The sequence below is a fragment of the Pelodiscus sinensis genome, chromosome 4 (assembly GCF_052426305.1).
Source record: "Pelodiscus sinensis isolate ZL-2025 chromosome 4, ASM5242630v1, whole genome shotgun sequence".
Classification (NCBI taxonomy): Eukaryota; Metazoa; Chordata; order Testudines; family Trionychidae; genus Pelodiscus; species Pelodiscus sinensis.
In genome coordinates, this window is record NC_143055.1 from 113,698,410 (window position 1) to 113,723,103 (window position 24,694).

General features: G+C 41.9%; 1 protein-coding gene and 1 long non-coding RNA gene across 2 annotated transcripts; one reads left to right on the forward strand and one right to left on the reverse strand.

Annotated features, from left to right (window-relative positions):
• LOC102452388 (alcohol dehydrogenase 1) lies at positions 1-23,614 on the forward strand. Its single transcript, XM_006123880.5, has 9 exons — positions 1-161; positions 5,091-5,192; positions 6,011-6,149; positions 12,571-12,658; positions 12,767-12,986; positions 14,296-14,559; positions 16,162-16,297; positions 18,469-18,607; positions 21,205-23,614. The coding sequence occupies exons 1-9, from the start codon at positions 144-146 to the stop codon at positions 21,227-21,229; spliced, it is 1,131 nt and encodes a 376-aa protein (XP_006123942.2). The 5' UTR covers positions 1-143; the 3' UTR covers positions 21,230-23,614.
• On the reverse strand, positions 6,144-16,167 carry LOC142829544 (uncharacterized). Its single transcript, XR_012904040.2, has 3 exons — positions 14,852-16,167; positions 11,776-11,853; positions 6,144-8,457 (listed from the first exon to the last, which is right to left on the reverse strand). It is a non-coding gene; the product is annotated as an uncharacterized LOC142829544 (long non-coding RNA).
• Positions 23,615-24,694: the final 1,080 nt, after the last annotated feature.

Consider the following 24,694-nt stretch of genomic DNA (forward strand, 5'->3'; position numbering starts at 1 on the left):
TCTTGTATTCATAGCAGAAGATTGCAAGAACAACTTCTAATCTATTTTCCAGCAGAGCAGACAATCAGCAAGAGGAACCCTCCACAGCCCACTGAATATTTGGGGCAAGAAATAGTTAGTAAGCTACGGAAGAGACGGACAGCATGAGCACGTCAGGCAAAGTAAGCAAGCAGTTCATTTTAGAAAGTTCTTCTTGTTGACGGTATTTGTTTTTAAATGTAGGACTCTTAAGATTTTAATAACTCAGAAAAATCTTAAAGAATGGTTGCCATTAGTATGATATGGAGTGTTTGCTGTGCTGCCCAAGAAAATAAGCACTGTGCTGAGAATGTGCAACAAAGTTTAAATACATAACTTTGTTTTTTAAACATGCCCTAGAAGCAAAGACGTAGCAGCAAATCAAAATTACATCCCCCCCACTCCCATTGATGCAAAGAGAGAGAACAAGTGTATTCTACAGCCTTACCTGAGAGCCAGCTGGTTTTATAGCTCAAGCTGTAGAAGTTTATGCACTAAGCTGCAGCTGTACCAGGTTCAGTTCTGCCTGTCGTTCTACACAGTGTACCTGAAAGATCCTAAAGTGCTCTAAACTGTGAGCATGTGAATGGTGTTTTTCTATTGATCTTCCTTTAAAAAAAATTAAATTAAAAATAATAAAAGACAAAGTTTATATAGTCCTGAGTCAGGACATTCAGAATTAAAGTTCATGCAGCACTTGTATCTTTATCTCACTGAATGCAAACCTTCTATATTCAGTAATGAACAACATATACTACTACATATAGCATATAATAGGTCTGAATTATGGCTGCTTTGGGAAACTTACATTAGAAAATATTTATACTTTATCAAAATCACTTTCCTAGTCTATATTAATTTTGTAAAGCTTATAATTTTACCAAAGACTAAATAAAAATGAGTAGTTATATGTTGGCTCTCGTAGTCTCCATGCTGTGGTTGATGTCCTTTAAAGATTTTATTTCTTACATTTAATAAAAGGCATTAAAATATCTTGTCATGCCCCCACCCCATACTTTATGAAAATTGGCTTGTGGATATGAATATGCATAACTCGAAGATGCTTTATGCAAAAAAAGTCATGTCACATACCAGTTTTCTAGGTACTATCTTCTGAATCTGTATATCCTGTTTTTGTGTATGTATCTTTCTCGTACGTGAAGTTAGAAGTATGAAATGTGAATCTGTTTGTAATTCTAAATGTACTGATGAGGGCCATTAATGATTCTTCAGGTACTTGAACTAACCTCTGAATGGTTGTGTTTGTTCTATCTGCCCTAACTACTTTTGGTCCTGAAAGACATGTGACCATGCCACCTGGTACTGGAATCCATCTTGAATGTTGTATTTTTCCATGGGGAAGGAAAGGGGTGCACACAACCAAAGGGAAAGTCTATTTAAGCAATGGAAAGCAAATAGTCCCTTGTCATCAGCTGGTCTTTGAAACTGCCTGGCCCACCCAACAAGGTGGGTGGGGACCTGATAATAAAGAACTCTGAAAAAAGTTGTGGACTTAGGCCAGAGTAAAGATTAACTCCTGCCTGAAGCATATTACCTGAAATAAGAAATGGTCTGGTAGCACTTTATAGACTAACAAAACATATAGATGGTATCATGAGCTTTCGTGGGCACAGCCCACTACTTCAGATGACCGGAGATTTGATTTTAGGATGTGCAGACCCAAAATAAATGGGGGGGGGGGGGGGAGGAGAGAAAAAAAAGGACGGGGGGCGGAAAACAAGGAGCAGAGGTATATGAAATTATCAAAGAGAAAAACAGGTAGGCAAAACTGGAAATCTATAAATACCTGAAGATTGGATAGTTAAAAAGAAGCAGATAAGGATAAAAGAATCTGTTGCTATCCTTTGATCCTTATCTGCTTCTTTTTAACTATCCAATTTTCAGGTATTTATAGATTGTCAGTTCTGCCTACTTGTTTTTCCCTTTGATATTTTCATACCCTGTGTTCCTTGTTTCCTGCCCCCCTCCTTCTTTTTCTCTCCTTGCCCCCTTCTCTTCTATTTATTTTAGATCTTCACATCCTAAACTCAAAACTCCTGTCATCTGAAGAAGTGGGCTTTGCCCACAAAAGCTCATGATACCATCTATATGTTTTGTTAGTCTATAAAGTGCTACCAGACCATTTGTTGTTTTAGTTTATTCTGTACAGACTAACTCAGCTACCCCCAGAAGCACTTGAAATAAGGACAACTGTTCAGGGCAAGAATTCACATGTAACAAGTTTCTTAGTATACAGCCAGTCCCCGACTTACGAACAAGTTACGGACCAAACACTTGGTCGTAACTTGAAGTGTTCGTAAGTCGGACCCCATTCATTTACATGCAGCCGCGCTCGGGGACCGCCTTTACGCACGCTTAATGGGAGATTTGGTCATAAGTATGAACGGTCATAAATTGACGAGGACTGGCTATATTAGAATGAGCTGGCATTATTTTGTTTGTTTTAAATTAGTGACTTTAATCTGAGGGTGCATCTACACAGCAGGGTTTAATTCGAAATAAGCTACGCAAATTGAGCTATGTCAATTGAGTAGCTTATTTCAAAATTAGCATCTACACAGCACTTATTTCAAGAGAGCACTTTTCCTCTTACTTCCCTTAGTCCTTGTACAATGAGAGTTACAGGAATTGGAGTAAGAAGTCCTTCAGCTTGATGGTATTTTGACATTATTTTGAAAGAACTGCCTACTGTATAGATGCAGATTAAGTTATTTCAAAACAATGCTAGTTCTTTTGAAATAATGTTGCTGTGTAGATGCACCCCGATTATTTTCATTTACAACCACTTAACATTCTTTTTTTTATATACTTCATACAAATGCATTGAGACTGTATTTTGTTGTTACTTGTATGTCCAGCCAGATTGTGTATAAAGAAGAGTTACTACATTGCAACAGATATTTAGCCCCAAGACTTGTAGAAAGTAGATGTTCTGAAGCATCTGACTATATGACCCCATCTAGTACAGGGAGGCTCTTACGGTCCTACAGTGATAAAATGGGTCAACGTATGCTCAGGACTCAGTGGGACCCACAACTGAAAATTGGTGTTGAGTGTTTTAACTGAGGTTGTGCTTGAGTGTTTTAACACCATTGTGGCGAGGTTGGGCCGGCCGGCCCGCGCCGTTCCCCGGGCCGCTCCCTCGCCTGTGTCTCTCACCCACAGTCTCTGCCCCCGAGTCCCGGCTCCGCTGTCCGGGCCCCCGGGTTTGCGCCCGCCGCGCCCGGGCTTACGCTCAGCCCGTGGGCGCTGGCGGGCCCCCCGCGCTCGGTCCCGCTCACAAACCAGCCCCGGGGGGCTTGCCCTCCGGCGGGCCTGGCCTTCGGTCCTCCTCGGTTGTAGGAGGTGGAGCCGTCCGGCTTCGGCCCCGGTCCGCGGAACCCCGGGCCGGGAGGTCTCGCCCCGGGTATGGGCTGCGGGGGTCCGGGCCTCCTGCTCTGCTCCCCGGGTTACCTGCGGGGTCAATGGAAATGCCGGCAGCCTCCTTCCCTTCCGCCCCTCCCCCTTTTGAGCCGGCATGCCAGGGACGTGCCGCTCCCCCTTGCGTCTCCCGCCCGCCGCGCCTGCGGCCGCGCGCCCCCGCTCGTCCTCCTCCCTGGCGCCCGAACGCTGCTCGTCCGCTGGGGCGCTTTTCCCCATGCTCAGCCCCGCCGCGCCGCTCGGCGTTTCCCTGCGGGCGGGGCTGTCAGTGCGGGGAGCTTCTTCCCCGTCACAACCATGTTATTGTGGACCGGCTTAAAAATCCATTTACGTTTAGTGGAGTGGAGCTGGGGCAGGAGCATGACTGGGGCCGGTGGCTGAGGTTGGGAGAGCCTGGAGGCCAACATTGATCTCCTCTCTTCTGGAAAATTCCTTCACGCAGGACAAGTCAAGTCCTGAGGGTGCCGGACCAGGAAGAAAAAACCTATAGCTTAATTACTCGTGAATGCAAAAGTGGTACAATAAAGATAGGGAAGGATTCAGATAAAAAATAGTGAGATAAAAAAAAGTTAAAAGGGCTGACTAGAGCATGGCATCCAGATTGAGAAGTCAGGAATACTTGGCAGAGTTTCAGTCCAGCAGCAAATCTTTGATGCTCCTGGTCAACTTCAGTGCTGGTAAACTTTCCCCAACTCTCTTCTGCCTCTCTCCGCAGAACGACAACCGTCCCATTTACCTGGCTATAAACTTGTTCCTTTTTCTCAGTATAAAATCATAAGCCTCAGTACTTGAGGCCTTGTACAGTTCTGGGTGACCATGGGTAGTTGGTATGGTAGGCAAGGGAAGCCACTGCCTTCCCAAATGGCCAGCCTGGCCCCACCTACACTCCATCACCAGAACACCTACAGTAGGCATTCTGGGGATGGAGTGTTGCTGCTTCCCGTGCTCCAGGGCTAGATAGGCTGGGGCCATGGGCTCTCCACCTACTTGTGTGTATGGGGTGCGGGGGGGCGGGGCTTGGCTCCTGTGGGGGAGCAAGTCCCGGGCAGAAGGGGCAGGGCTGGGGGCTTACCTCCCCTTGCCCTGCCTTAACTCACCACTCATGTGGATGACCATGATTTTAGGTCAGTTCTGCTTTGTCCTCCTGAGCTGATTCCTTTCTGGCATGGTTCTCCTCTTGGCTCCTATCCTGGAACATTCCAAGTCAGCTGCTCTGTCTCTCACAATCTGGTTCTCATCTGCTTCACTATGTGAGAGTCTACTTGCAGTACAGACACCCACATATCCCTGTCTTCCTCTCTTTCAACCCCCTCCCCGTTGAACAACCAGCAGTTCCTTTGCCTCAGGGCAAGATTATAAAGCAGTCATGCTCTCTGAACCTGAGGGAGATACATGGGTTTTACGCTACCTACCAGCAGTGTTAGAGTTATTCATGCCCACAAGGGACAAGGGGAGGCGTCACCTTGGATGGTGGCACCAGGTTTCAGAAAAAGAACCCAAGACCCAATCCTGGTGAGTAGAAGGTAGAAACATCTCTTAAGTACAAACCGTCAGGGAGGGGGCTTGAACCACACCTTGGGGAAGGTGCTACATATACAAATGCCATTTTGTTTTCCTCACTGTTTTCATAGATCATTAAATGCAAAGCAGCTATTGCTTGGGAACTTAAGAAATCACTTTCCATTGAGGAGGTGGAAGTTGCCCCGCCAAAGGCACATGAAGTTCGCATTAAGGTAGGAGAAAGTTTTAGAAAGTTCATCTATGTACCTTATATTAATAACTGTAATATATCTGTCAGTTAAATTGGTGCTATAGAAATGTAGGGCTCAATCTTCCAAATATTACCACCAGAGTGCTTACTATCGGACAAACTCATATTGAATTACACAGGCTATTTAAAACTGGGGTGTTGGTTCCAGAATATTAGACACACAAGCTTGGGTGAGGCCATTTTATTTATTTATTTATTTATTACTGCACCAACTTCTGTTGGTGAAAAACCAAGCTTTCAAGATATACAGACTGGAAGAAGAGTAAACATTCATGGAAGAGTCTTGCATGGTAGATGACAAAGGCCATAACTGGTTGTGCTAATATACTAAAAGTTGTGGCCTGTGTCATGAAATCATGGGTGTGATAAATTAAAAGCAGTCTTTGGGATCATATCTTAGATTTATTATGAAAACTTAAAAAAACAGCTATGATCCTGTTGAACCTTAGAGACTAACCAGAAATATACAGAGAGTATCATGAGTTTTTGTGGGCATAGTGCACTTCTTCAGATGACAAATATGGAGCAAGAGGCACAGAGGTTCAAATATAAAGCAGAAAAGAATGTGAGATGGGGGGGGGGGGAAACCTGTCAATTAAAGTGTCTGTGATAAATGAAGCTAATAGTGAGTGGTAAGTGCCAGATACTTAGCTTTTGAGCCCCCTCTGTTAGCCTCATTTAGCTTTAATTGACATTTTCGTTTCTATCTCATATCACATAGGAAATATGAAAAATGGGTTCCTCATATATATATTGAAATATTCTTTGCTTTCCCTACAGATTTTGGCCACAGGAATCTGTCGCTCAGATGAACATGTTATGAGTGGTGCACTAGCCCAGCCTTTTCCAATTATTCTTGGCCATGAATCAGCTGGTGTTGTAGAGAGTGTTGGAGAAGGCGTGACTTCTGTGAAACCAGGTATAAGAGAGCCTCAAGTGCTAATCAATGAGAAGTAAAAACTTAAAAAACCAACAAATAGTCTGGTAGTTGTCACACAGCATTCATACACCCTGCTCCAAGATCAGAGACGCTAACATGTATGAACTCCCTTAGTGCAAAGGAAACTTTTCACCCTTCACAGGGCCTTGCTAAGGATAATTTGTAGGAGAAATCTGTGGTTTGTATGTCTTGCTGCACTCCCACGTGAACTTTTTTATCTCAGATGTTTTTCCTGTTCACTCCTAGTTTTTTCAGAGGTACCCAAATCCCTTAATGTGACTCTGAAATGCTTCTCCTCCCGCAGCATTCAAAATAGGTGCTTAATTGTATTTCACTTAAGGGAATCAAATGTGAGCTACCATTTTGAACTCCGATCCTCATTAGGAATAATAAACCCTCATTTCATAAGGAATAACACTTATTTTGAAATTGCTGTTTAGAAATAGTGATGGTGCGGATGCTCCACTCCTGCAATTTCAAAATAGCTTTTCTCCAGGATTATTCAAATTACTCCCCAGTGCTTCCTGGTGTTCTAAATCAAGATAGTGCGTCCACATTAAAGGAACCTGCCTCAGATTAATTTCGAGGCTTCCCTGTAGTGTGGACGTGCTATTTCAAAATAGTTATTTTGGGAGTTATTATTCTGAAATAACTTATTTTGAAATACCCTTGTGACATACCCTCAGGGCCCAGGTTTGATGGTACTGAAGTTCACACTTCAGTCTGAGCATTGGAGTGACACTAACACAGCAAATGTCTTAATTCGTCTTCCATTTTTGTTCCTTTACCTGTTCTTTCAGTGAAAGGACATTGTTCCATTGTTCCTTTCATGATATTCTCTGTGCCACAGAGCTGGTAAACATAAAACCCAGGGAGGAGGTGTTCATCTTCTTCTGCACTCTGCAAGACCGGACACCAGTGCCTATATGCTTTTCCCGTTAACTCTGAAATGTACGAGTAGGGCTGAAAAGAGTGGTTAAGATACAATATTAAATGAATCAATGCACTGGTTAAGTGTTGGACTGAATCCAAATTATGTTTTAAAATTTAAAACATTTAGTTACTTTTATTTTTATTTTTCCAGGTCTCAGTACCTCCTGGCTATACTGGCAATATAAGAGCTTCAGTAATGTAAAAGCATCCTTTCTATTCTTGTTGGAATTAGAAAGAACTGGAAATCCTATTAGATTTCCAAATCAAATCACTCTGAATAAGCTTCATATATTCACTTTTTTTACATGTTTTGTCAGCAAAGAAGCACCTTTTCTCCTTTCTTTTGAGTCTGGCATAGTGTGTGTGATGATCATTTGTCCCAGATAATTAATATAAACATAGTACTTTTAATGCTAACTACCATGGAATTTCACTGGGGTCTTGCTGTACTTTGGGCAAATCATGAGAGCAACTTTTACTTTGGAATTCTACTGTTGCTTTGGGCAACTGACCTGTGGTGTGGACTGTGAGCTGAAGGAAGAAAGTCTGTGCTAACTGCAGTCCAGAGGGCAGTTGGCAATGAGATCTGTCAAAGTCCTATTCAGTGAGGTTTTAAGAACTAAAACTGGAAAGTTGCTTTCAGCAGTCTTTTATATTAGCAAATTATTGTAAATTATTGTTGCTACTGGAATTTTAAATTATTTACAATTGGTTGCTTTCCCCCTTCTCCATCTTCTAATTCCTGTGGTTTATTTCCCTAGACTATCTGGCCTTAGACACCCCAACAGCTTCCAACTTAGCCATTAAAGTGCCATTGTTTTATCCAAATAATCCTCTGATATCTTTTGATGTTTGCCCATTGAGACTGGGTTAGGAAAGGTAGCCATAATCTTCCCAAATCCATCATTTTGTGGGAAAGTTTGATTCTTTTCTCAGACGCTGCATTAAAACGGCGTCTAAGCCTAATATTATTTGCTAGGGTTCCACTGTGAATTTCTCCACTGTTGAGCTAGATTTGTGTTACCTTGTTAAAAAATAGACTTTTTAAGAATTACCATGCCACCACATGTCAGCAATTCAGCTACAGGTTCTGATTTGATTTTGCCAGGATTATAGTACTGTGGTAGTTATATCATAGAGATAGTTGCATTAAGAACTTAATGTTTTATTCTGAGTAGCGTCTCACAGTTCTTTAATATGAAGGAATGATTACAGCTAAAACCCAAACTTGCACATATAATTGCTTCCATAACAAAGGCAAATGTGTGCGCCAGTGAAGCTGTTGAATGTTAATGACAAGACACAGAGACCATTTCATCAAATATCGCTGTTGTTCGACGGACCATTTTTTGTGCTGGGAAAAAGAAGACAAAGAGTTCAGACCTTCGTGTAATTAACTACCATGATTGTTGACTAAGACCGTGAACACCCAACCTAGCTAAAGAACTGCTGAGAATTTTTAAGTATTAAAAGCAGATTGGTGTGTCAGTTTTGTGTGTCAGTTTTGCTGAATTTTAATTTGGTCAGAAACACAAATGCATCATCCAATATTCCTGAACCATAAGAGATAGTTCCCTAAAATGGAAAAATAAGAAATTCAGAGTTTTAATCCACATATAACTAACTACCCTTATGATGGTGTTATGGTAACATGGAAAAGGTGACACCGAGAAACAAAATTTTGACAGGGATCAATTTGTGATGATCTTCTGTTCTTGAATACCTTTCAGTAAAATGAAAAATGGCTTATCTTTGTTTTATCTTGCTTGTTGAATCTGAAGTTCTGGGAAATTTGTTATAAAATGTTAGTGTGTGTGTTTGAGCATTTCTTTCTGGGAGTGTAGTGTCCTCATTATCTATAGTGGTCTGTTTGCCTTCTGTGTTTGTGCTGGGGGGGTTGTTCCCTTTGTAAGCGTATTGCATAACTACAAATTGTGTAAGTCAGCTGAATTTTCTTGTTTTGGCAAATCAGACTTTAATACAGTCTGTTCCCTTTCAGTGGAATTTAAAAACTGGGTACTTAATAGCCTGTAGAAATGCCACTTTTATCAATTATTAAAGGTAATATACATTATTACCTTTATGCAGAGATAGATCAACAACAAGTCAGAGTTAAAGTTGGCAAAAGTGGAGACATTAGAAAAGATAGGTAACATTTGATAATAGTAAAAGTAGCCTTTTTAAAAATGCCTTTGCTACATATTTCCCAAATTTTAGGGAAATTTGGGAAATTTAAAATATAAGTTTTTAGATGTTAAAAATTCCAGTAGCAACAATAATTAAACACACTTGTAGATTAGTCCCCTATTAAGGTACTCTAGAATGGGTCTGCAGACATCCTTGCAAAGCAAGTAATGGGCATTCCTGGTTTTGAATCTTCAAATGAAGCTCTTGATTAGAAATATGAAAAATATTTTAATTTCATACCTCTATAGTTGCTAAAAATTCGTCTCTGGCAATTGATGGACAACTGCTCACAAAGACTAGTTAACATTTGTATTGCACTTTTAAAGATGTAAAAGTACATTTAGTGCTAATGCTTAGATGAGGAAGTATGGCAATAAAACTTGCCACACATCTACCCATGCATTTCATGGTCTTGGGCAGTATTCCCTGTAAAACTGTGTGCTTGGGTGGCCACCTAGGAGAAATTCAAATGCTGCCCACAGCTGGCAGCATGTGTTTCTACTCAAATTAATGGACTATCAGCACATGCCTTGGTGTACACAACAACATTTATTCTGAACATGGATGGAAAAAAATAGAGAGAACATTGGTCTTGGGTAGGCAAATGTTTCAAACAGACACTGTTACATATATGGCTGATGCATTTCAAAGGCTTCCTTCTGACAAAAGTAGCTTGATAATGGAATATTTGCTGCCTCTAGCAGCTGATTAACAACTGGCTCTTAGAAAAATGGTGCCTTTCCTCCTGACTTACTGGAAAGGCAGCCAATATTGTCTAGAAGGGTTTTTCTGCCAAGATATTCTTTCTTGGCATTTTCCCCAGAACTTTTGACTTAAAACAGAATATGTCAGTTTTATTGCCTGTGTGTGCGCGTGTGTATACTGTAAATAAATTAACAGTCTTTTAGTACCTTCAAGACTAACATATATAGTATCATGAGCTTTCATGAGCAAAACTCACTTCCTCAGATGAGCAGAGAAAGTGGGTTTTGCCCCACAAACGCTCATGATGATAGAAACTAGCAAATATATATTTGCTAGTTTCTACGGTGCCACCAGACTACTCATTGATTCTTCAAAGTTACAGACTTACACTGTATTAGAATTAGTTTTAGGGAGTGATCTGGTATGTTCATTTTGGTTCCATCAGCTCCCTAAACATTGGGTGGTAGTGATGGGTAAATAGTCCATTAATCTGATATTTATCATTGCATTTGGAGGGCCTAATAAAGAGGAAATCGCAGGACTTCCAGCTTGGAATATCATAGAATCATAGGAATGGAAGGAACTTTGAGGTTTGCTAGCTCAGATGCCCCTCCAATCAAAGCAGGATTAAATATTAGCTAAACTATCCCTGACAGGCCTTTGTCCAATCTGCTTTTAAAAAATTCCAATGACTGAGATTCCAGAACCACCCCAGGTAATTTATCCACCCTAACAGGAAGCATTTTCCTAATGTCCAATCGAAGCCATCTTTGATACAATTTAAGACCATTGCTTCTTTCCTATCCTTAGAGATTGAGAACAATTTTTCTCCCTCCTCCTTATAACAAACTTATATGTACTTGAAAACTGGTATCATGTGCTCCCTCTCCCACATTCTCTCTCTCTGTATCTTCTTTTTCAGACTAAACAAAATAATTGTTTTAATTTTCCCTCATAGGGCATGTTTTATAGACCTTTAATTTATGTATTGCATTTCTCTGGATTTTCTTCAATTTTTCCACATCTTTCCTGAATTGTGTGGTGCCCAGAATTGGACACAATGCTCAAGTTGAGGCTATATCAGTGCAGCAAAGAGTGGAAGAATTGCATCTTGTCTTGCTAATGTATCTCAGAATGATATTTGCGTTCTTTCAACAGTGCTACACTGTTGACTCATATTTAGCTTGTGGTCCACTATGACCCCCAAGATTCCTTTCCACAGTACTTCTTCCTAAGCAGTCATTCCCATTCTGCATGTGTGCAGCTCATTGGTGTGTGTATGTGTATCATCTTACTCTGATTACCTTCTGCCCCAGATCTTCAGAAAATGTCTAAAATATCACCTGCCTCAATCTATTCTGGGGCTCTAAGAATGGTGGAGCAGTTTATGTTTTTATAATATTTCTAAAATATCAACATCGTGCTAGGTTCTGTACATTCTATAGGTGTGAACACTAGGTTCCTGTCCTGAAGGATGTACAGCCTCTACAGAAAGAAATAATGCAAAAAGGAGGTGAGGATGGAGGCAGAAATCAATGTGTTTTGAGCACTGAAGTTCAGCACATCTCTTGTGAGTGTCACTCTTTTTTAAATGGAGAGTTTACAACATCTGGCTAGCTAATTCCTCAGTGAGGAGAGACTAGTTGCTTAGGTCAGATGTGCTTGAAGCAGGGCCTGAAGGGAAGAAATCATATTGGGTTATGGAGAAGGGGTTTTGAATGTTGTGGAATTGTGCATGGGAGAAGTCAGGGAGAATCAAAGAGCTGATAAACTCACTCACCTGCAAATTCTCCTTTGGTGACCTGCTGAGGAATTGCTGACCTGTGTGCATTGCCATGTTGCAGCAGCAGGACTAGACCTAGGACAGAGACCCAAGACACAAGGGTGATAGTGAATGCTTCATTTCCTATTAATGCACGTCTCGTATAGAGTTACAGAAGCACCTATTCAGGCCTAAACCAGAGGGCCAGCCATGTTAGTCTGTATCTACAAAAACAATGAGGAGTGCTGTGGCACCTTTCAAAACTAATCTTTAAAAACTAGGGTTTCATGGTCACTCTACTGTCTAGTGCTAACGAAAGGAAGGATGATCATTATGACCCCATGAAAACTTTTATTGACACACCCAGGTTTTAAATTCATGCTCCCCTCTAACAACACTTCACCTCCCCCTTTGACAAATGGGAAATGGGGTAGATGATTCATTAAATTTGTCATAAACAGCATCCCAAATTATGAACAGGCAACACACTTTTGTCACCTGGGATGTGCCCAGCACAACCCCAGCAGCTGATAGATACAATCTGTTTGAATTTCCTGTGTGTGTGTGTATGTGTGTTGGAATTTCCAGTCAGAACTCAGTACTAGTATATTTTGCAGTGAATTTTGAGTCTTGGTGAGCAAAAATATTTAGGTACTTACTAGCTCTTCTGGTTGAAATGGTGATGGTGAGAACTGAAGTCTGCAAATGTATTTGTGTAATAACTGTGCCAGATACAGTCTTTCACTTATGTGCTCCTCAGTGTTGTCTAACTGCTTGACTGACATTTTCATAACTGCATTCTTCTATTTCTAGGAGACAAAGTCATCCCGCTCTTTGTTCCACAATGTGGAGAGTGTAGTTCTTGCATAAGCCCCAAAGGCAATCTGTGCACTAAATCTGAGTGAGTTGTATTGATTATTACCCTAAGCAATCTAATATTGTTCATGCAAAACTAACTCACATATAAAAAAATCTTTTGTGCCCTTATTTCCGCATATCTTTTGAACAGCCTTACTACAAGTCGTGGATTAATGTGCGATGGCACCAGTAGGTTCACCTGCAAAGGAAAATCCATTCATCACTTTATTGGTACGAGTACCTTCACTGAATATACAGTGGTGCACGAGACGGCAGTTGCCAAAATTGATGAACTTGCTCCTCCAGAAAAAGTGTGTCTAATTGGCTGTGGATTTTCCACTGGTTATGGGGCTGCTATCAATACTGCAAAGGTGAGGATGTTTTAAGGAGACAAACTGTTACTGGGCTAGTGCTGATGAGGCATTAGTCTGAGAGCCAGGAGAACTGGCTCTACTGTTGACATGTTTGATCGTGTTTAAGAAATATAATCTCTTTGTGCCTCCCTCAGTTTCCCCATATGAAAGATGCTTTGAGTTTTACAGATGATAACCTATATACAAAAGTCTCAGAGGGGTAGCCGTGTAAGTCTGTAACTTTAAAAACAATGAGTAGTCCTGTGGCATCCTAGAGACTAACAAAAATATATAGATAGTTCCATTAGCTTTTGTGTGCCAAACCCACTGCTTCAAATGAGCAGAGTGCTCATCTGAGGAAGTGAGTTTTGCCCTAGAATGCTCATGATACTATCTGTATATTTTTGTTAGTCTTTAAGGTGCCACAGGACTACTCCTTTTTATATACAAAAGCTAAGTGTTATTATTACATGTAGGGTTTTCTGTATTGGTTTCTATTTATCTCCTGGATCATTTTAGGAGAAAGTAATCTTGCACTTACTAAATCACAAAAAAAAGCATCTTTAATTTATGTTAAATATACAAAGGTCTTCTAGGAAATCCTTATTTCCTTGTAAGCATGGAGTTCTTCATGGCTACGTCTACATTGGCCCCTTTTCCGGAAGGGGCATGCTAATTTTTCAGATCGTAATAGGGAAATCCGCGGGGGATTTAAATATCCCCCGCGGCATTTAAATAAAAATGTCCGCCGCTTTTTTCCGGCTTTTAGAAAAGCCGGAAAAGAGCGTCTACACTGGCCCCGATCCGGCCCGATCCTCCGGAAAAAAGCCCTTTGAAGTAGGAATAAGAGATCCTCCGGAAAAGGGCTTTTTTCCGGAGGATCGGGCCGGATCGGGGCCAGTGTAGACGCTCTTTTCCGGCTTTTCTAAAAGCCGGAAAAAAGCGGCGGACATTTTTATTTAAATGCCGCGGGGGATATTTAAATCCCCCGCGGATTTCCCTATTACGATCTGAAAAATTAGCATGCCCCTTCCGGAAAAGGGGCCAATGTAGACGTAGCCCTCTAGTTGTGGGATGCGGGGGTAAGGGAAGCAAGAGAAATGTGGATTTAAAAGCATATTTTGGAAAATCTTTAATAAAAACCTATTCTCAGACTCATGCTCCAACTGTAATCCAATACTGAAAACTTTTGCTTCGAATAGCAAACATGCTTTTGTCCAATTTATGGTATGTTATCCAGTACAAGCAGTACCTAAAATGATTTACAAAATAACTAATGCAGTTGACTTGGTTTCTAAGAGACTCTGATGTGTTTATGATTGTGTAGGTAGAAGGTGGTTCTACCTGTGCCGTCTTCGGCCTAGGAGGAGTTGGCCTCTCTGTTGTCATGGGCTGTAAAGCTGCTGGTGCTTCCCGGATCATTGGGGTTGACATAAACAAAGACAAATTTGCCAAGGCTAAAGAGTTAGGAGCCACCGAATGCATCAACCCTCAGGACTTCACAAAGCCCATTGAAGACGTGCTGATGGAGCTGACTGGTGGTGATGGTGTAGACTATTCCTTTGAAGTCATTGGACGCATCGATACCATGGTATGTGACCTAAAGATGTTAAGATTATCATGTTTTTCAACTTGTAAGGCTAGTGTAGAATTAATCATCTGAGAGCTGCTTATCTAGTGTTTTTACCCATTGAAGGTCCAGTCTGAAGGTATATCTACACGGGGGAGTTATTTCGAAATAATTCCTCTTATTTCAAATAACAAGGCAAACATCCACACTACCAAGCCTGCTAGTTTGAAATAATAACTCCTGCTTGTGAAGAGGAATAAGCTTATTTTGAAATAGTTATGCTCTTATTTTGAAATAACTTATTTTGAAATACCTTAGTAGTGTAGACCAAGCCAGAGGTGCTGAGTGACTCCCACAAGCTGTTAAGTGGAAATTGAACATCATGGAATCCACATTCTTGACATGGATATTCTGTGTGGCAGGAGAGAGGTGGGGAGAGGGAACTCTGTAGAAACTTTGAAAAAGAAAATATACTGTCCCCTAGGCTGTCCATGTTTAGTTAGAAGGCAGAAAACTCAGGGCCTTTTTACTCCAGTTTTATGGCAACTAATGTCATTGCTTTCTGTATGGAACTCCATTCAGTTATACCCAGGATCTACTGTATGATTGCATTCATAGAAATTCCTTTGCTTTCTTCTTTGTTTGGGGGAGGGCAGTGGTTCCCCCCCTCAACCAAGGAAGCAGCATTGGGGTTCACCCCCTGCCCCCAATCCAGCAATCTGTCCCAATCTGCAGAAGCATGACATCATCTGCACAAAAACCCTGTGTCACTGTAGTGGCACCTGGCAGCTGAGAGCCAAGTTGTCAGAGAATAATCTGATTATCCAGAAAGCCCCTTACAAGAGGAGTGGAAGAACACAGATGGGTGAAATAGGTGAAAGAACGCTAACAGGACTGCTTCAGCATTAACTAACTTACCCCTCATGGCCCAAAGAAGTTTAGAGAGGGGATAGTGTCTCAGCGAGCAGATAGGCTCTTTGATCTAGCCGTGAATCTCAGTCCACCAGCTCCTTTGTGGAGAGGCCTTTGCAGGCTGGGTAATGGTGATTAATTATGTCAAAGAGGCAGCACTAATCTCTTTGATTCCCCTTATCAGGGCCAGATTGGGGGGGGGGCTAGCTGGGCAGCTGCCCAGGGCGCCAACCTACAGGGGGTGCCTGATGGCAGCTGTAAGGGACTCCGTGCGCCCGGCTGCGTGGTGCCCCTTAGAGCTGCAATCAGGCACCGCACTCCTGGGGCCAGGGGCCATGTGGTGCCCCTTAGAGCTGCCATCAGGTGCCACATACCTGATAGCAGCTGTAAGGTGTGCAGCATGCGAGGGAGCGGGGCTGCGCATGCGTTGCGCGCCCGCTGCCCGCGGCGCAGGAATGGCTCGAGCCGGCCCTGACCCTTATGTATCAGTATTTGGTACCATCAGACTTTTTGTCCCGCCTCAACCCAAGATGGCAGACGGGCTGATATTTGGCACAATATTTACTTTATTTCTCATTGCTATCAAAAAAACTTTACAATATTTCCAGTCACGCAACCAATTAACTGCTTGGAGTGAAAGATTATTTCATACAGTTACTAGTAGATCATGGTCTTTGTATGACTCTAGGGTGTTTCTTTGCTTTAAATCAGAAAGCTGCCATGGCATCCTGCCACAAGAACTATGGGATGAGTGTGATTGTGGGAGTACCACCTTCAGCATCACAGATCTCCTTCAATCCTATGCTGCTCTTCAGTGGACGCACCTGGAAAGGATCTGTTTTTGGAGGTATGGACATCAGGAAGAGTTACTAAGCACCGGTGTGTTTCTGCAATTCACAGACTCTTGGACCAATTTTTTTCAAATTTGGGTCCAAGAATTATGTGCCTAGATCCATATTTGGACTCCTCACTAAAGAGTCTGGCTTTTCAGAGATGTTGAGCACACTTGTGCTGATCGGGGAGGATCTTGGGCCCAAGATGGGATAAAGATGTTAATAAAACCCTTATTTATTGTTACAAAATTAGTTATGTAAGTGTGATCTAGAGTTTGGTGTCAATTTATCACTGGCTTACTCCCACTGTAAGAGCCACTGTTAAAAATCTTCTAAACTTTTATTAAAGCCATGCAGAATAGACTGGAAGAACTGTTAAAGCCTTTAAGAGGTGAAATATTAGGTAAAGCTTTCATTTGAACAATATTCCTTCTTCTCTTTCCCTGTAGCTGTCTTTTATAAGGAGGCACTCTGCTTAATAGTCTTTTTGATAACATTAAAGGTGCCATTAACTGTCCTTTTCTGGGTGGAGAATAATTTATATGATCAACAGATATTATTGAAGTCCGATCCTGTTTTATTTAAGACAAAACAGGGAACACACACATAGTTACGCATATGCAAAATGGGGGAAAGAAAAGACTAGTAAAGTTTGTTTTGTTTTTAATGCAGCTTTGGTGCCTCATGCTGTTTTTCACATGCTGTCTTTCTGCTGGAGAAAAATTGTGCAACACACATTATTTATGAGCCACTTAAGGCCTGACAAAGTTTTACCAGTGTCAGGATATTAAAAAGTGTGGCTTTTACTTGCCTCTGGTCACAGGATTACAGCAGCATGAAGGTGGCAGCTAAGCCAGACTTATGGGACAGGAGACAAAAGCAGAGATATAGGAAAGAGGAGAAATAAGATGGGGATTGAAAACAAGTAAGGGAACAAAGCAGGAGTCCCGGACTCACATTCCAGATGTTATTTAAGGTTTAGCGGAAGTCTATGAAGGTGGCAATGTCATCTGGTTCCTTCTCTCTGGCCTGGCCAGCACACTTTTTAAAATCAGGGTATGAAGGCTCACCAGTATCACAGTAGATCCCAGAGCCTCAGGAGAGGGTGGGAGTTCCATCAATTATGCTATAGCTTGCATTGGTCACCTAGGCTACGTCTAGACTGCAAGCCTCTTTCGAAAGAGGCTTTTCCGAAAGATACGTTCGAAAAAGCTTCTTTCGAAAAAGAGCATCTAGACTGAAATCTCTTCTTTCGAAAAACTGAGCCGCTTTTTCGAAAGAGAGCACCCAGGCAGTCTGGATGCTCTCTTTCGAAAAAGCCCTGTTTGCATTCAAGAACGCCTTTTTTCGAAAGAGCACTTGCGAAAAAAGGCGTTCTTCCTCGTGAAATGAGGAGTACCACCATCGAAAGAAAAGCTGCGTTCTTTCGATTTAATTTTGAAAGGCTACTTTTTTCGAAAAAACCCTGCAGTCTTGACACAGCCCTAGAGACAAATAGTGTTTAAGAAACGTCTGCAACCTCATCCTATTTAAATTATCTGTCAAAACATATGTGGGTAATGTCAGCTATAAACATACTTCTCCCATTTTTAGAATCACTCAGCTTGCTAGCATGTCAGCCCGACTTAACCTGTCTACCTCTGAAACCTGTTAACCTGCAGTAAAGCCTCTGCAAAGCTCCTAGAAGTTTGGGCTTCTGTTACGTTGGACAACTTAGAATATAGACCTTTGCACAACAGCATTTCTAGCTTCCAGTGATCTCGGACACTGATGAGAGTCAGGAAATACAAATCAGTTTAGTTGCCCAAAGCATTTTGTTACTGATTTCAATCAATTTCAGTCCGAGTGATCAGATCACAATGAACTCACCCAAACAGTTGGTTTAGTTGTGATCCATTGGAACACACCTCCAGTTGTCTTTTTGAGATGCGTTTCTGCCAGGCTCATAATTTGCTCTCTCCCAAATCCTGAATTACCAGCTTTATTGTCTGTTTACCAACAAGTATGGGAGAGAACCACCTGACTCCAATTCTCAATATGTAACTTTGATTTTGATTTCAAAACACCTCTGACCATTAATTCAAGTGATCAGGGCTGAAATATTCACCAGCACTTCATTATTTTTTCACGATTATTGTGTCAATGGCTGTTTGTGATTCTACATTATCTATCTTCTGTCTTTTAGGCTGGAAAAGCAAAGATTCTGTCCCTAAACTAGTTGCAGACTACTTGGGAAAAAAAATCAACCTGGATGCATTAATAACCCACACTTTGCCTTTCGATAAAATCAATGAAGGATTTGAACTACTGCGCACAGGGAAGAGGTGAGAGTCAGTCATTATTTAATCTTGTAAATACTGTTTCCTTGAAAATTTCATTTTAACATCAGGCACTGAACAGCCAAGAACTGACAAGAGTGGACACTGAGAATTTCACTCTGCCCCATTGCATTCCTGCACCCCCAAAAATTGAGATTAGCTCTACTGCACTGTAAAGTAAAACAAAAATGTTAATCCTAGATTGTTGATTCTGGAACTGCACTTGAAGTTATTTTCTGTATTCTGTACATTTCCATTCATGGCAAAAAATGGGGATCAAAGGCAGTTTTTAAATCAAGCTATTGGAGCCCTTCAATTTTTTAGGTAGGTGACTTACTATGTTCCAGGAAGTATTTTATGTTCTCCAAAAGAAGGGGGCCATGCTCCACCATTGTTCCTTAACAATACAAAGTGGCAAACAAAAAAACTCTCTGCTGGGGAGATGCACTCGGAATCACTTTGGCTTTGCTCACATGCACCATGGCTATAACTGGAAAGTTCTCATTTGTGGGGGAGAGAAATGAACTTGGTAACTTCCACATCTTAATATGACTGGAGCTTCCCGCTTTTCAGGCATTAGGGAATGTGTGCAAAGCATGTACATTTTGAGAATTAAGTCAAAATTCTGCTCTTTCATGATGCGGGTCCTTTCTAGTTCCACCAAAGCGAGTGGAGTTGCAGTCTGGACTAGGGTGACCAAATAGTAAGTGTGAAAAATCAGGAGTTGGGGCTAATAGGCGTTTCTATGAAAGAAAGTCCTGAATACTGGGACAGTCCCTATAAAAGTGAGATATTTGGTCACCCTGCTCTGGACTTACACCTGTGTAACAGAAGAATTTTGCCATTCACACTTGAGCTTTGTTTAAAGGAGCTTCTAGCTGCACAGCTCTTATTGTTTGCATTGTGTGTATTTTATGTATTTTGTAAATGCTTGTTTGCAAATTCTAAGTCTTAGTGTGGTGGGAGAAATAAGAGTATTGCATTAATAATAAAGTTAGGCTCACTACATTTTGCCAGGCATTTTCAGAAGGAAGCATGGTTCAGCTGAGCAGCTATTAGATTGTTCTAAAATTGATAGGTATTAAAATGATGCGGAATGATTACGATGAAAAACTTTTTTTTTTACAAAACCTAAATGGGAGCCAGAAATAGAATCAAAGTCCATTTACAGGCAGTTCCCGGGTTACGTACAAGATAGGGACTATAGGTTTGTTCTTAAGTTGAATTTGTGTGTAAGTTGGAACTGGCTCCAGATTCAGCCGCTGCTGCTGAAACTGACCAAGGGCTGACTACAGGAAGCTGGAGGCAGAATTGCTCTGCCCCCAGCTTCCTGGAATCAGCCACTGATCAGTTTCAACAGCGGCTGAATCTCGAGCCTGGGACAGAACAGCTGGGCTGCCAGGTAGGTCCCTGCAGGACCAACCCAGCAGCACCCCAGCTGCTCTACCCCAGGGTCCACAACAAACGTCTGGTCTGCTGAGGGCGGGGGGGGGCATATAGACTGCATTGCTATTTCAGGATACTGGAAGTATCCCAAAATAGCAATGCCATGTCCAAGGAATTTTCAAAATAACGGACGCACTCTTTCGCCATCCCTGTAAACCTCGTTCTGCAAGGAATATGGGATGGCTCCACAGGGCACTTTATTTCAAAATTTGGTGCCGTGTAGACATGCCAAATTTCAAAATAGCCTCTTTCAAATTTAATAGAAAAAAGATATGCAGTCTGAGGTATGCAAATTGAGTTATCTTTTTTCAATTTTAGAGTTTAGTCTAGATGTAGCCTATAAGTGAAAGCTGAGACTGAAGAGCAATTTAGAAGCATGTCTGCATCCTTCTGGCTACTCCTTTGCTTCTCGCAGGGGGATGTAGCCCACAGCTTGGGAGAACCTGCTTTACAGACAGCATGTAGTGCAGAGTCAGCAGAAACTGGATTTCAGTTTTGAGGAGTGAGAGAGCAAGTAGAACTTAACTTCTCTGGAAGGAAGAGAAACTTACAACAGTATAAGTTGAATGTTTAAAGTGTAAGATAAAATATATTCCTGACAAGAAAGCAAAAGGATTGCATCTCAGGATTTGGTTAGTGAGGTCTTTCATATAATACTAGGACTGGAAGGGATCTCGAGAGGTCATCGAGTCCAGTCCCCTGCCCTCATGGCAGGACCAAATACTGTCTAGACCATATACTGTCTAGGACAAATCAGTTCTTATTAAAGGAAGCCATGCACTCAGAAGAAAGAATGCATAAGGGCTACAGCATTAGGAAATTTACTCTTGAGAACAGCCATGAACTGGAAAGGGACGTGATCTCATGCGGTTCTACATTTTCATCTCTAAATTCCGCAAGTAATGGACAAAGCTCAAGTAGGGTCATGAGTGAACTATATGACACAAAAACATCCAGAAGACAAAGACATTACATGAGATAGGAGCGTTTCCCTATGGATTTCTGTTCAGTTGAATTTGGAATCAGTTCTCTTATACTTCAGCCAATAGTGTGTTGACAGATGAAGTTGTTCTGAATCTGGTGCAATATTAGCAGTTGCATATTAATGTTTGAAACACAGCTTACCAATCACTAACCTGTCACTTTTTCTGTTTCAGTATAAGGACAGTCCTGATCTTTTAGAATCCCTGAATGCTAGGAGGCATGGAGATTATCAACATCATTACAACCTCATTCAAAATTTCCTGCCCACAATATCATGTGATCACAAAACAAAGTGTGGAAACTCTTGGATGATTCTTTGCTACTACCAGCTGAGTAAAATCAACTAAATTAAAGCTGGAGTTAGCTGCATGGATTTTGATTCATATGGCAGCATCTTTCTAAGCACAGGATTTGATTTACAGGATGGTTGTCTAGAAATCTTTTAAATACAGAAAGGCTTATGCGAAGGAAATGAATCTGCTTCCTACCAGCGTAGCCTATATAAAGGCCCTTCTCCATTGATGATTTTATTTGAATCTTTTACACTTTAGATGCGTTCTACACTGATTACTCATGGTTTAATTAGTACAATTATAAGCATTTGAAACCTACAGTACTTGCCATCTCAAACACGAGTATGTTGTACAATGCCTTGATTCTTTTTTCCCCAGTTATTTCACTACCTGGCTATATATGAGATGAGAGAGAAATGTGTCTTTAGGTCTTTGTCTAGCATCCTGGGAGGTAAAAAAATGTCTTCAGTTTTGATCCCTTATCCATTATAAAATAATTTGGTTTTCTGTTTTCTTTGGGGAAGAAAAAAACACCCTCAAGGAAAAGGTAACTCCAGTACAGCAGTTCTCAAAATCTTTTAATGGGGGCCCCACTCCCTTAGGTTGACGCTCAAGCTGGTGGGGCCCAGATTACAGCCCTCTCCCCACATGGGTTGGAGTCCTTGTGCTTCTCTGTTGTCCTCTTCCAACTGGGACAGTGTGGCTCAGGCCTAACTGTCCAGGGCAGTGGGGCTCAGGAGGCGTCAATTTTTACCACTCCCACCCAGGGCCGGCTTTAGGAAGTGCAGGGCCCAATTCAAACAGTTTTCATGGGGCTCCAGCACCCAGGATTTTTTGTTGAGCCAAAAAACAAAACAAAAACAAACCAACCACCACACACAAAAGTTTCGGTATATTGCATCATATATTATAAATATCAAGTTAAGAGGGAAGTCCCTCTTAATTATTGTACACCTCACCTATGTTTTTAAAACTTTATCTTCCTTGCCAGGAGGGAAGAGGGAACAGGGGGCCAGTGGGGACAGGTTTCTGCGGCTGGGGAGAGGGAACAGGAGGCGAGAGGGGGCAGAGAGTCCCCTGCATGCGCCTCCTCTCAGGATCCCCCCTCCAGAGGGAAGCCGGTCAAACCCCCCAAAACATCCAAAACCTCTCTCGCAGTGCAGTGCCTGTCCCGGGGGCTGGGGCCAAACCCCCCTTCCCGCGATGGGGCCAAACTCCCCTCCCGCGATGGGGCCAAACTCCCCTCCCGCGATGGGGCCAAACTCCCCTCCTGCAGAGAAGACAAAATCCCTGCGCTTGACTCACCCTTCCTGAGTCCTGCGGTCACGGTGCTGCATGGAAGCCGCCGGCGCCGCGCTCCTTCTCCGGGGCCAACACCCCCTGCCACGTGCCCGACACGCCACAGAGCTGTGGTGGGGAAGAGCAGCCAGCGCACTTCCGGATCCCCGGAAGTGGCGCGAAACTGCAGGCAGGACTTCCGCCCACCCCGGGGAAGTCGCCACTACGCTGGAGGTCGGTAGTGGGGCTTCTCGGGAGTGGGGGGAGAATGGGGGGGGCCCGAACATCTCACGATCCACTGGTCGAGGCCTTGCGATCGACCAGTCAATCGCAATCGACCTGTTAGGGACCGCGGCTTTAGGGCGTGGGGCCCAATTCAGGGGAATCGGCGGAATCAGCCTAAGGCCAGCCCTGCTTCCACCCAACCCCCGCTTGGGATATTGTGTAATAATTTTTGTTATCAAAAGGGGGTTGCAGTACAATGGTGTGTACAACCCCTCACTCTAGTGATTAAATCTTTCAATATAGTATATAATATTCAATGATGCAGTGAAAGAAATTGCAATATATGGCATTAATTAGCTGAGTATTATAGAACTTGTGTATTTACTAGTTCTGTTTCTCATATATAATATTTTACTCCTCATTATAGTCTGTTGTTAGCAGTTTTCAATTCTCTTGAACCTGCAAGAACCCTCAACTGCTTCTGTAAGGCAGAATCCTAAAACCTTTATTCAAGTATGAGTGTTTTAATTTCTCCATTTTTCTTTCTCTGAACTTCCAGTTCTCTTCTCGTGTCTGTTAGCTTTCTCACGCACTACAAACCTTGCTCCCTGAGTAACCACAGTCAAAAATGTCTGAATTGTTAACTCCAGTAGATATGTAACCAAGTCACAAATCAAAATACATGGGAGTGTCATGCTATTGGATGTGTTGCCCATTTTTGCAGTTTCAACTTTCATTGCTCTGAAATCACTGTATGTTAATAAAAAATTGAGACCATTTATAGCCATCTTGTACTTCTGCTTGATCCTTTATCTTTATTGATTCTGTCAATAAGAAATGCCCTTGAGCAACCATGGCTCTCAGTTAATGATTTTTTGTGGGTAAGTTAATATATACACACATTTCACAATTTAAACAGTAACAGTTTATTTAAAACAGTTTATTCCAAGGTTACAGAATTAGACTTTGTTTACTATCATGTTGCTACTCAGGCTTACTAGGCACTTTGCTCGGGAAATGTACATAATTATTCTATGGGTCATTAAACTCTTTCCAACCTATGTAAAAGAGCTAACTAGCTGCTACTCTTTTCACCCATAAACGCAAGAAAGGCCTATTTCAATTTAGTTTAGGGGGTCAGGGAGAAGAGAATGAATGCACAGAGGTAGGTGGGGACGGAATGTAATGTCTCCAAGAAGCTTCGAGATTTCTGACGCTCCACAGTTACATCAGAGCCATTGCATGGAGAATATGGTAATCCTTTCACAAAGGCTGGGTAGGGTGGTGATCCCATTCAAAATTTAGGTAATCTTTATTCTCAAGGCATTACGTAACCTGCTATGATCAGTCTTGCCCCTGAACTCTCCACGCACACCTTGCGTGTAGAACTTTTTTTTGTTCTAGTCTGCCAAGTTACTAACTGATCATTGTTCAAATCCTTTAAGGCAAATTCTCTGCACTGGCCAGAAGACTTGTCAGAAACACTATAGTAATAATTAAAGCCTTTTTAAGTGAGCCACCTAGGCTATGTACATACCAAGTTATAGTTTTCTTTGATTTAGCTAGTCAAGATGAACCCTTTAGCCCCTTTCAGGTTCACCTCTACTAGCTGAGTTAACAGAGTTAAAGATGTAACTTTTCCTAATGTAGCCACGACCACTTCTAGGCCCCTATCTAAAGTGAATCATCACATGAACTTGATGCAGCTGTCCATGTCCTTCGCGCTTTGTTGTCCCCCACTTGAAATACAGTATTGTCAAAGTTGAGCATTCAAAAATTAATGAATCAGGCCTAATATGAGAATTTTTTTACATACTACATTCTGGGTGCTTTGTATTTGCTTCTGAATCTTTAGAGCACATTTGAT

What these genes read in the sequence shown, in the direction of transcription:
- LOC102452388 (XM_006123880.5), top strand. An exon ending in CACATGAAGTTCGCATTAAG is followed by an intron (nt 5,193 to 6,010) that starts GTAGGAGAAAGT and finishes CTTTCCCTACAG; the next exon opens with ATTTTGGCCACAGGAATCTG. An exon ending in CTGCTATCAATACTGCAAAG is followed by an intron (nt 12,987 to 14,295) that starts GTGAGGATGTTT and finishes ATGATTGTGTAG; the next exon opens with GTAGAAGGTGGTTCTACCTG.